Raw genomic sequence first — 12,227 nt, 5'->3', positions numbered from 1 at the left:
TTTCCAACCCGAAAAGATCCTCGACTGGTTGGGTTCGAACCCACGACTCTTCGCTTGGTCTTGCTGAATAGTTGCGCGTTTACCGCTACAGTCCTTCACTGTAAATACTTGTTCGAAAATCGATTATCCGAAAGTCCTAATTGGGTGTATTGAACTCCAGACATAAAAATAACAACAGTTGTACTTACCGACAAAAACAGCCGTCGAGTTGTGGGCCGGATCGTAGGGACACACGGCTTGACCGGGTTTCTCCGATTCAATTGAGTAGCTGTTTCCGTTGATTCCGTACATCCGGCACATCGGACGGAACGCATTGGTGCCACAGCCGAGCAACGTCCCAGGTGTGGGAAGTGCCAGTACGCGAATATAATTTTGGCACAGATCCTGCGAATTGCAAAAGAGAAGAAAAAAGAGCATAAGCGAAGTGAAAACTCAGGTAATTAAAAATAAATAGCGCTGAAAAATTGAGTTTTTCAATGTTATCCTTGGGGGACTTTTGCTTTCTATATTTTTTTCGGTTATGATGCAGACGAAAGCATTTTCCAGTTTTCACTTATCGGGCACTTGGAAAGGAGGACTGGTTGGTTGCCTTGTCAAAGTGCGATGGTGTGCATAATTTTAAATTTATGTTGCTTTTGTCTAGAAAAGTGAGCATCTCGAAAAAGGTGAAAGCGTGATGGAAATAAATCGCTCAACAAGCAGCTTTTATTAATTGAGCTGATGGAAATGAGAAAATATAGCTCTTAGAAATCGGTGAGTGTAAATTCAAAGGGTAGCAGTTTTTTTTAAGAAATTCAATTTATAATTTCATCTTTGCGGGTGAATATTCTACTTCAGATATGTCCCAGATTACCAAGGACAAACAATGACATTTCCGACAACGGCACTTACGCAGAAAGCGCTTTGAAGAACAAGCTTGAGTAGTTATTATTGCCATACTACAGTAACATTGTTATGATTATCTCTGAACAAACATTTGAAGCTTATACTTCACTGGAATTGTAATTGCATGATACGAACAAAGCGGAGGAATTTCTTGATCTCAAACCGATACAGCCCCCATTGCATGACATACTTCCAGATATGGGACTTATGTGAAGAGGCTCATGTGCGTCCATATCTCGTGTTTCATCTCGATATATTAAGCAAAAGTAATCTAATATGCATCTCACAGAATACTGTCTGGGTTCTCTGGGTCTGGGCGCATCCAAACCGATGGAGTGGAGTATCGTATCAGTATTCTAAAGCCACACTGAAGTGATTGTATAATAATCAAATTTAATCGGAGAACCTTCGACTAGACACAGGCAGGTATTTGGTTTGATGCTGGCTGCTGTGCAAAGTCAGCTCTGGTGCAACGCTTGGATTTCTCATAATGGTATGTCATGTGACCAGGGCCAAGCCGATTATTCCTCGGGGGGTGATTAGAATTTTTATACATCATCATGAGAGACTCTGATTGCAAATCCAATTAGGCGCCTCCCTTTTCTACAGATGTTGGCAGTACATTTGCATAACTGGAAACCAGGCCTGTGCGTTTTGTTGTGAAAGATACCAACCGAGGGACGAATGATACGAGGAAATTTTCAATGCAATATGCTGGGGTCAGTGTTGAGTTGATTATGGTTGCAAAAATATTGTTTATCACTGAATTTCGCCTTGTTTTGTTGATTTCCTCAAAATTCATATATTTAAGAATATAATCTGAACTACTTTTGAGTGGAACGACACTCTCTCACACAAGATTTGATTCATTGATTGACTCTTTATTGTGGGGAAATTCAGCCTGAGGCTGGTTCATCCCCGTCACAAGATTTACAGAGTTAACTAACTATGTTCCACAATTTAAGTTCGACGTACAATAACCTCAACTTTGAGATCATCAAAGCAGCTTTGATACTAGTCGGGCTATCTGAATAGAAGTATATTACTTTACCCATTATGTGTAGGAGTGTTTATTTCACTCCATACAAAAGAACGAATATTTACGCCTTGCGCATTGTCTACCAAGTGAGTAAAACTGATACAACCCTATCTCATGAGAATATACATCAGTACCAGCTTTTCTTTCAAGAAAAAGCCATCATGGGAGTCTCCATCCCGAAAACCAACCGGTTTAGGGTTCTAGGTGTCACCCTGGATCATACGTTGACATTCAAGTCCCATTGCAAGTTTGCCAAGAAAGCATACGAGACACGTCTACAAACCCTAGATGATCGGAGCCAAATTACCCCGAGGCAATCAGACAAGTTTTTGTCACTAGTCCGATAAACTCGATCATGGCCGAAGCGAGCACCCTACCATTTGAACTGCTGCTCTCCTTTTGAGGGCACATCTGACCATTTGGAGGAAATCACCGACAAATCACTCCCTGCAATCGGTCAACTTGTGAGACAAGGCGATCGAGCTGGGAACGAACGGAAACCCTCAATTGTATGGAACCAAGTCGTCCAACATTTATTGTCGACTCGATTCCACAACTCGACCGTTGTCTACACGGACGGTTCCAAGCGTGATGACACGGTAGGAGCCGCGTTCTATAATATTGATCTTGTTCGGACTTTTGGCCTACCAAAAGAATGCAGCATTTTCTCTGCAGAAGCGTTTGCGATGAAGAAGGCAGTTTTAATCCCCAACATTAAAAACGAGCCAGTTGCCTGCAGGCCCTGGAGGCAGGATATTCAAACCACATAGCCAAATATCCAATGAAATTGTGTTGAAAATTTGTTGTAAGAAAAATTACAAGCAATCATGAGATCACTTGGAGCAAGGATAATATTGCCGCATTTAGAATAGTGATCGCTCGTAAGTTCTCACAATCTAACTTGTCGCCTTTCTTGTAGATTGGGTCTATTTCCTCTTCCTTTAACTCCTCCGGTAGCTATTCTGTTTCCCAGATTGTGCCTATAATCTAGTGAAAACAAATGGCCAGCCTCTCCGGGCCCATCTTTATGAGTTCAGCTCCGATACCATCCTTACTAGCAGCTTTATTGTTCTTGAGCTGGTGAATGGCATCCTTAACCTCCCTCAAATTGGGGGCTGGTTGGTTCCCATCGCCCGCAGTACTGACAAAGGCATTTCCTCCGTTGTTCCGTCTTTCATTGCCTGTGCTCTCAGCGCCATTGAGGTGTTCGTCAAAGTGCTGCTTCCACCTTTCAATCACCTCACGTTCTAATAGAACATAGTGTTTCATGAGACCGACACAGCTGTTCCATGTCCTCGCACTCCGTCTCCTTCAGGCGGCGTTTTTTCTTTCGAAAGAGGCGGGTATGCTGTTGCCGTTTCCATCTATAACGTTCCACGTTCTGCCTGGTCCCTTGCTGCAGCATAACCGCCCGCGCTGCATTCTTCACCTCCAGAGTTTGCCTACATTCTTCGTCAAACCAATCGTTCCGTCGACTCCGTCCTACGTATCCGATATTGCTTTCAGCTGCATTGTTGGTGGCTGCTTTCCCAGTGCTACAGCAGGGGCTGCATCCAGCTCAACTTCTTCCTGTAATGTAGCCTCAAGGTGCTGCGCGTTTGCAGCTGCGACATCCAGTTGCTTAAGCTGCTCTAGTTAATACCGGGTCAGCCTAGGTGCCGTACGTTGTTAACGTTAACGTAAAGAGTTTTGGGCGCATACCATCACCAGATAGTGGTCAGAGTCGATGTTAGCGCCACGATAGGTCCTGACGTCGATAATGTCGGAGAAGTACCGTCCATCAATCAGAACGTGGTCGATTTGGGATTCTGTCAGCTGTGGTGATCTCCAGGTGTATCGGTATGGACGGCTGTACTGGCAGTAGGTGCTACAAATGGCCATATTCTTGGAGACTTACTTACTTGATACTTGATGGGCTACAATTCGCTACGATGAATCTGCGCCGAATGGATGAGTCTTCTCCACTGGGCTCGGTCCTGGGCCAATCGCTTCCAGTCGCCCTGAACGTTAAGTGCCCTTAAGTCCTCCTCAACCGCAAAAAGCCATCGTGTGCGCGGCCTACCACGAAGTCGGCGGCCTCGTCCGGGTTCTCTGTTGAATATTATCTTTGCTTGTCGTTCTTCCGGCATACGGGCAACGTGACCAGCCCAACGCAGCCTGCCGTGTTTTATGCGCTTGACAATATCCACCTCTTTATACACTTGGTACAACTCGTGATTCATGCGACGCCGCCAGATGCCGTTTTCTAGTTTACCGCCGAGTATTGTTCGCAGCACTTTACGTTCAAACACCCCGAAAGCTCTCCGGTCGACTTCCTTCAATGTCCATGATTCATGGCCATAAAGGACAACCGGAAGGATCAGTGTCTTGTATAACGCGAGTTTTGTTTTCGTTTGCAGGCTACGGGACTTCAGCTGGTTACGGAGCCCGTAGAAAGCCCGACTCGCAGCTGCAATACGTCTTTTCACCTCGCGGGTAACATCATTATCGCATGTCACTAGTGATCCAAGATACACAAATTCTTCCACCACTTCAAACTTATCACCACCTAGCACCATTTCGCTACCACTAACACGTCCGGACCCACGTTGACCACCAGCTATCATGTACTTCGTTTTTGTGGTGTTGATCGTGAGCCCGATTCTCGCTGTCTCCCTCTTGAAAGGCACGAACACCTCTTCCACTGCCCGACGGTCAATCCCGATGATGTCGATATCGTCCGCGAAGCCAAGGAGCATATGAGAACGTGTGATAATGGTACCGCTTCTCTGCACACCGGCTCTCCTGATAGCACCTTCGAGCGCTATGTTAAACAGCAAGTTAGAAAGAGCGTCACCCTGTTTCAATCCATCTAAGGTTACGAACGATGATGAAATCTCGTCCACCACCCGCACACTTGATTTTGATCCATCAAGCGTTGCACGAATCAGTCTAATCAGCTTCGCCGGAAAGCCATGTTCGGACATAATTTGCCACAACTCGTTTCTCTTCACTGAATCGTACGCTGCTTTGAAATCTACAAACAGATGATGAGTCTGCAAGTTGTACTCCCGGAATTTATCTAGGATTTGACGCAGGGTAAACATTTGATCCGTCGTTGATCGGCCCTCTCGAAAACCAGCTTGGTATTCGCCGACAAAGGACTCCTCATACGGTCTCAATCTGTTGAACAGAACTCCAGACATGATTTTGTACGCCGAATTAAGGAGTGTTATCCCTCGGTAATTGGCGCACTCCAGTCGATGCCCTTTCTTGTACAAAGGGGAAATGAGACCTTCCAACCAACTAGTAGGCATTTGTTCTTCCTCCCATATCCTCGATATGATACGGTGAAGGAGTTCGTGTAGCTGCTCGCTTCCGTGTTTGAGAAGTTCGGCCGGGAGCTCGTCCTTCCCAGCAGCCTTGTTGTTCTTCAGCCCATTGATAGCTTTTTTTACCTCATCTAGCGTTGGAGGTTCCACAGCCTGTCCATCGTCATCGATTTGAATTCTGCTACCAGATCCACTTCCATTATTTCCATTCAACAATGACTCAAAGTACTCTTTCCACCTGGCGGCCACCATTGTCTTATCCGTCAGCAAGTTTCCTTCTTGGAGACAGTGATATCAATTAGTCGTAAGTCGTTTTCGTTAGTCAGCTGGTAGGCGCTGAACTTTCCAATCATCGGTCTGAACTCTTCCTTCTGGCCAACTTGAGCATTTAGATCTCCTATGATGATTTTGACGTCGTAGCTTGGACAGCTTCCGTACTCGGGTTTGAAGTGCGCGTAAAAATTTCCTGAGTGAGGGCTGTGCACGTTAATCATGCTGAAGTTGAAGAACCGGCCTTTGATCCTCAACTTGCACATTCTCTCTTTGATCGGCCACCACCCGATCACGCACTTCTGCATATCATATCATCACAATAAAAGCTGTTCCCAGCTCATGTGTGTTGCCGGAGCTCTTGTAGATGGTATGCTTATTTCTAAGCGTTTGCACCATTGATACCTTTCAACACACTTCCTGCAATGCTACAATGCCGAACCCACGGTCCATCAGCCTATCGGAAAGTATGCCTGTGCTCCCGATGAAGTTGTGGTCTTCGCCGATTGTCCCGGTTTGTATTCTCTCGTTGATTATTTGTTGCTTGATTTTTTTACAGCTGGATTACAGGGCCTGAAACCAACCCCCTAGATTTCCGAAGAACCGTTCCCCCTAAATGTTCGGAGGAACATAGTGTACAGTTTAGCTTAGAGTCCTTCTCTGGCACTCGGACGATGATCAGCCGCCCCTGACATGGGGAACAGACGCTGTTGTGAGCCATTCCTAACATGGGGTACGGACGCTCCAGGTTTGCAGAAGCAAACCCCCCTTCCATGTCAGCATACGACCAAAGTTCCCACCGGGGTTGGTAACCCGATCATCTCTAAGGTTGTTCGTACACCGGCCAGTACCACGAGGAGGTAGGGATAGGAGTTGCTGGGCAAGAAGCTAAGGACCACACAAAGAGTATATTTTATTCCTTTAGGTACGCGAGGTACCAATGGTACGCCATGCCCAGCTATTTACCAGCCGGCGTAATGATATATGTGGTTTTTCTTCTTTCTGGCATTACGTCCTCACTGAAACAGAGCCTGCTCCTCAGCTTAGTGCTCTTATAAGCACTTCCACAGTTATTAACTGAGAGCTTACTGTGCCAATGACCATTTTTGCATGTGTATATCGTGTGGCTGGTACGAAGATACTCTATGCCCTGGGAAATCGAGAAAACTTCCAACCCGAAAAGATCCTCGACCGGTGGAATTCGAACCAACGACCCTCAGCTTGGTCTTGCTGAATAGCTGCGCGTTTACCGCTACGGCTATCTGGGCCCCCATATATATATATATATATGTGGTTATTAAGACCGTTATGTAAGTAAGCATGAGCATTACGGCGATTCAAAATTCAAAAATGTTTGAAAATCCAATCTTCCATATGTTCATTACCATTCTTACCATAAATATAGAGTTCTGTGAAATTTCCAGCTTTTTCGGTGGTGATTTAAAGGTGGCCCAAAGACAATGTAGGTTTATAAGGAAATTAATATGAAGAAAGTTCGAGAAATGTTTCAAAAAAGCTAGTATTTTAAAGTAAGTACTGACTTAACATCCCAAAGTGAAAGCTCATTTTTCACACCTTAATGAAGGATGTTGCTGAAGAGACAAATCCTTTTTGCGCAAATTTTGTGTGGTTTTTTTAGATGGTTGCAGGGCTATGATTCCATATTAAGCCGAAAAATTGCATACAAACTCATGAATATCACTTCTGCTATCCGATTGATTTTCTTTCTTCTGCAAATTTGTTTATTATGGTTTGAAGAATTCCAGTACAAACGTGTTTGAAACATTTTACAAAATTTCTCCATAGTAATTTCCAATTAAACCTACATCGTCTTTGGGACTCCTTTAAATCACTATCTAGAAAGCTGAAAATTTCACAGAACACCATTTTTATGGTGAAAATGGTAAGGAAGGTGTTGGAGACTGGAGTTTAGAACTTTTTTTAAATTTTGAACCGCCCTAATGAACATGAGCATGAGTATAGATGACCGTACAATAGTGTCACAAAGTCCTGTCCAAATTTTCGTACCAAACGCTTACGTTTAGGTCAGAAACAAATGTTTGCTTAATTTTCAAATGTTTATCGTTAGTTTGAGCCCGAAAAATCATTTTTTTTCGGTTTTTTTTTGGATTTTGTTACACTCATTGCTTCCAACTCAAGTATTGGGTGTATTATATATATCAGATAGGAATAATCCCATTGTTAAAAATACGAACCCCTGTGGCGTTTTATGTCGACTAGGTGAACGTCAAACATGATCTAAAGTGTCAAGGTTCATATTTGGACCCATTACTTAAATTGAAGTTTAAATATGATATAGCCGTTATTTGAACGGGAAAATAGAGAGCAAGAATACGTTCTATTGTGTTATTGAATAAAAAAAATATATTATCTAACATTTTAGGACCCTATTCCTAGTTACTACTCCGCGATTGACCAGAGCAATCGAAGTTGCACAGTGATGTAATGAATGGGGCTTGGGATTAACTTAAGATTTTTATTATGCACAAATCGAGAGCTCAAACTTTAAGTCAATGACGGTGCCAGTTACGTCCTTACGGTCATCGGGGAAGGGAATGAATGTTGTTACTAGAGACCGAAGAATCTTCTGTATCTCCACAGTTATCATTGGGGAGGATATTGGGCTAGTAGAATAAGGTAAAGATCTGGGAATCACCTTTAGTTGGTGATGCGATCCATGATATAATCACGCCTAACCGAATTTGCGATATTATTCGATAAGAGCATTGTACAAAACAAGTCCAGGATCCAAAAAACAAACACTACTAACGCGATCCACGATTTACGTCACTATTGTACCGTGCTACACGAGCGACGCGCAACACGATTGATCCTTATCGCATCACTCGCCCCACAGGAGCAAGCGACACGGCCAAATGATCAAACACTCTTAAGACCCTTATGTAAGTAAGTAAATAAAAAGTCGACTTATATAGGGGAAAGTGGAGAGGTATGCTGTTTTCATCATATCACCGTATTGTTATTCTTAGCGATCGCTATAAACGCTACGTTTAGCACAGTTATCTAAAGACTGATCGAGAAAATCATTAACTTTTAATTCTCAACATGCATGGATGCAGGCATTTTATGTAGGGTATGTTGTCATGTTAACAATCAAGTAACTTTTGAATTCTATTCAGCCCTGTCGTCGTAAAATTGGAGCTACTTAGTCGTCTTGTTTTTTTGGGGGCGTTACTATAGCTCAGAGGGCGCTACTTCTCCCAGGCGTTTATTAGGTTGTTTGTAAAGTCTAATTTCTGATCAAGATTAATGTTTAGCTTTATTAAACAGACAAAATAAATAATCTAAATCATGTTTTATTCTTCTAGTGCATTGTCCCTACAAGAACAGAGACAGGTTTTTATCTCTTAATTTTATATGGACAATTGTAATGCATTATTTGTTCAATCAAAAATTCAATCAAATCGATGCGTTGTAATTTACTTATTTACCTTACCGGTTAGGGTGAGGCCATGGCGGCCGGAGACATCGGGGTCCATGGCTGCCGGTCTTTAGCCACGCATTTTTTGAAGAATCCGCAAATGATCCTCATCTTGATCGACCCATCTTGCTCGCTGCGCACCACATCGTCTTGTGCCGGTCGGATTATTTTCGAGAACCATTTTCACCTGGTTGTTATACGATATTTTGTTCACATGCCTGCCCACCACAACTTCCCAATTTTTGCAATGTTCTTCCAGCAGCTGGTGCAATTCATGGTTTATTCGCCTATAGGACGTCTTCATTCTGTACTCCACCGTAGTAATCTACAAAATCTTCCATTCGAAAACACCAAGCGTTGCGATTGGCGCGTTGGTTCTTTGTACGAGGGGTCCATGTTTCGTGCCCATAAATGAGTACCGGTTCAATCAGCGTCTTGTAGATGGTTAACTTAGTGACGAACTTTACTCGATCAAAGAGTTTTGCGGAGTCCAAAGTAGGCACGATTTCCAGCAACGACGTGTCTCTGAATTTCTCTGCTGGAGTCGTTGTTGGCGGTCACCAGTAAGCCCAAGTACACGAATTCTCCGACCGCCTCGATTTCATCTTCATCAATATGACCTCGAGGTGGGGACATGTATCTTTTGAGTCCCTGGTTATCGTACACATTGATTATTCGACACATTGATGTCCGATTCACCTAGTTTCAGACCTCAATCAGTTGTACGTATCCGCCATCTTCTCGAAGTTCCGTGCTAGAATATCAATATAATCGGCGAAACTAAGTAGCTGAACGTACTTTCGGAAAATCGTGCTACTCATGTCTGTAGGCCTTTTTACGAGTCGTTTCAAATCAGCTCACTTTAAAGAAATTTGACAGTTCTTCTATCGAGATGACTGCGCGTTTGAACCGGAGCTCCACCGATGTAAACTTTTGCATAGACGGACTTGTCGCATGAAAATGCCTATCCCCGCTCTTCTTATCACACCCTCTAAAGTAATGTTGAACAGCAAGATTCGAAGAGACTTGAGGGCGTCCCTGATACTCTGGAAATGCACATCACTCGATCTATCATCGCATTGATCAATATTAACAGTTTGACCAAAAAGCTGTATATTTGCATAATCTGCCATAGCTGGTCTCGATCATATGTATCGTAGGCTGATTTGGATTCGATGAATAAAATTTGTTTAATGATGTGTGGTTACATTGTACTCCCGGCAATTCTGCAACAACAGGCGACTAACGATGTCTCTCGTCCTGTGTTGGTGTTCCTGGAGTTGTAACTTAATCCTGTTGTACCGTTTTGTCTCAAATTCCGAACAGACTCATATTCCGAACACTCTGTTGTTATATGGCGATGTGGTTGAAATGTTGTTGCGTTTCAAATTGTGGTGTAGAAATTTATGACCGTTAGAATAGTTATGGTGGAAAAAAGCATTAGAACAGTTTAACATGTAACCAGAATCTATACAAAAATAGCTCCTAGCCCTGTCACTAGATTGACAAGAAGCGAGAGCGCCAAATTTTCTTGCGCTGCTGCCCTCTCAGCCAACCGTCACGTACAATGACAGCTGAACTTCCGTTGCCACCACAGTCACAAGAGAAGGAGAAAACTTTGTGTCGGACAGAAGAGTGAGCACGAATCATATCGCGTGCAGTTCGGTCGTGAGTCTCGTTGGGAAAAGTCGTTCCGGCGTCGTGCAAAACCCACGACATATTAGAGTTGATCCGGGTCCTCGCAGCACATCAGACCGCTTCAAGACGAACCGAAAAATCGCTAGAACAACGCTCTAGCGAGCAGAAAGAGCAAATTTTGGGAACAGGGAGTGCGCACGAATTCTGGTCCCAGTCGTAAGTCTCGCATGTGGGAAAACTTAACCTCATTTGTAATACATCCCCTCAACGCAGATTTTCTGGTCGGTTCTGGAACACCACAAGAACTCGTCGCAGTGAGGTCATCCGACTGCGTAGGACGTTAGGAAATATCAACTCACAACCGTAAGTTGAAAGCATTCGTGTAAGCGAACCCAACGAGTAACTCGCACATTCTAACAGGAACGTCCACAGAATCCCAGGAGGAGAGTCACGAGATTAGTACTCCTACAATCACTCAGTTTCACCCGAAGCAATCCGGGAGGACAGAAAGGCCCCAGAAGGGTGAGTCTAGCGAGATCTGAAGACAATTGACGTTTTCTAACAACCGCTGTTTCATAGGGCCTTTTTCCACACGTGGGATACTGCATACTAGACCTCCGGAGAGACGACGACGCAGACACAGGGCTGGAACAAGGATTCGTTCTGTAGGCCTTCTCCAGTGAACGAACGCCAACGGCCCGCGGTGCTAGTGGGTCGGCCCCACTCGACGATGCGGATCGCACACCGATTGCAAGTCGAAGGACGTGTAAACTGACCGGAGAGGTTGATACCAGACAGACACGACAGCGCGTATTTCTTTGCCCCAGGTGCCCAGCCTCAACTCCAAGCACGAACGGCCATCTAGAGGGTCCTTCAGGTTTGCATGCCCACGAGACACGGCGCGAATCGAATCGCCCAGCGAGAAAGGATCCTGCGCAGCGGACGGCATTGGTACAGGGTGAGGCAGCAGAGCGGTGAGCAAATGCACAAGTTACTCTAAAACCACCAAAATGAAGCATTATGTTAGATTTTAAGAGAAATTTGCTCGATATGAGCCGAAATTAGGAGTTTTAGGGCCATAGGATTAGATATAACCTATATCGGGTGAGCAAACCCAGAAAGGCAAATAAAATCATGTTCTTATAAGCTTATTCAGTCTGGTTTAGCGTGTTTTGAGTAAGCCGGAACTGTCCAGGGGTGTTCGCTTCTCCCCTAAACAGTTGACTCTTAACAATGTTTCGCTGAAATATGTCACCAAATAACTAGGACATGGCAGTCAAGTGCAATTTAGTTTTAGCGTCCCCAATATAATTTATACCGCGGGAGTGGTGATGATTCTCTAGTTTTAGACCAGTAGAACAAACTTAGATAAATCTATTTGCGAAATTATTAATTTGAGTACGATTTATTCGCACTGTTCGGAATTTGAATCAAGGTGTTCGGAATATGAGACAGAATTAATACAGTGTTCGGCATTTGAATCAAAATGTTGTTCCATACTTATACGTAAAAACAATACTAAAACTAATTAAATCAACATTATTATTGGTACACTCAATAGCTTTTAGTTAGAATTTGCAAAGAAATTAAAATTTACACTAATATCAGCGAATTTATGCCA

At 43.7% G+C, this 12,227-nt stretch overlaps 1 protein-coding gene and 1 long non-coding RNA gene across 6 annotated transcripts in view; one reads left to right on the top strand and one right to left on the bottom strand.

The window, feature by feature from the left end:
* LOC5575438 (semaphorin-1A) overlaps window positions 1–12,227 on the bottom strand; it is a 612,610-nt gene that overhangs the window by 104,959 nt on the left and 495,424 nt on the right. For all 5 annotated transcript variants that reach the window (XM_021844666.1, XM_021844665.1, XM_021844669.1 and 2 more), the window contains exon 5: window positions 189–384. In XM_021844666.1, coding sequence (XP_021700358.1) covers window positions 189–384 — 196 coding nt within the window. The remainder of the gene's footprint in view (window positions 1–188; window positions 385–12,227) is intronic.
* LOC110676509 lies at window positions 10,411–11,753 on the top strand. The gene is made up of 3 exons (XR_002500463.1): window positions 10,411–10,969; window positions 11,027–11,128; window positions 11,186–11,753. It is a non-coding gene; the product is annotated as an uncharacterized LOC110676509 (long non-coding RNA).

The sequence above is a fragment of the Aedes aegypti genome, chromosome 2 (genome assembly GCF_002204515.2).
Source record: "Aedes aegypti strain LVP_AGWG chromosome 2, AaegL5.0 Primary Assembly, whole genome shotgun sequence".
Lineage (NCBI taxonomy): Eukaryota > Metazoa > Arthropoda > Insecta > Diptera > Culicidae > Aedes > Aedes aegypti.
The sequence above is the reverse complement of the archived record's forward strand: the minus strand, read 5'-3'. Positions and strand labels throughout refer to the sequence as shown.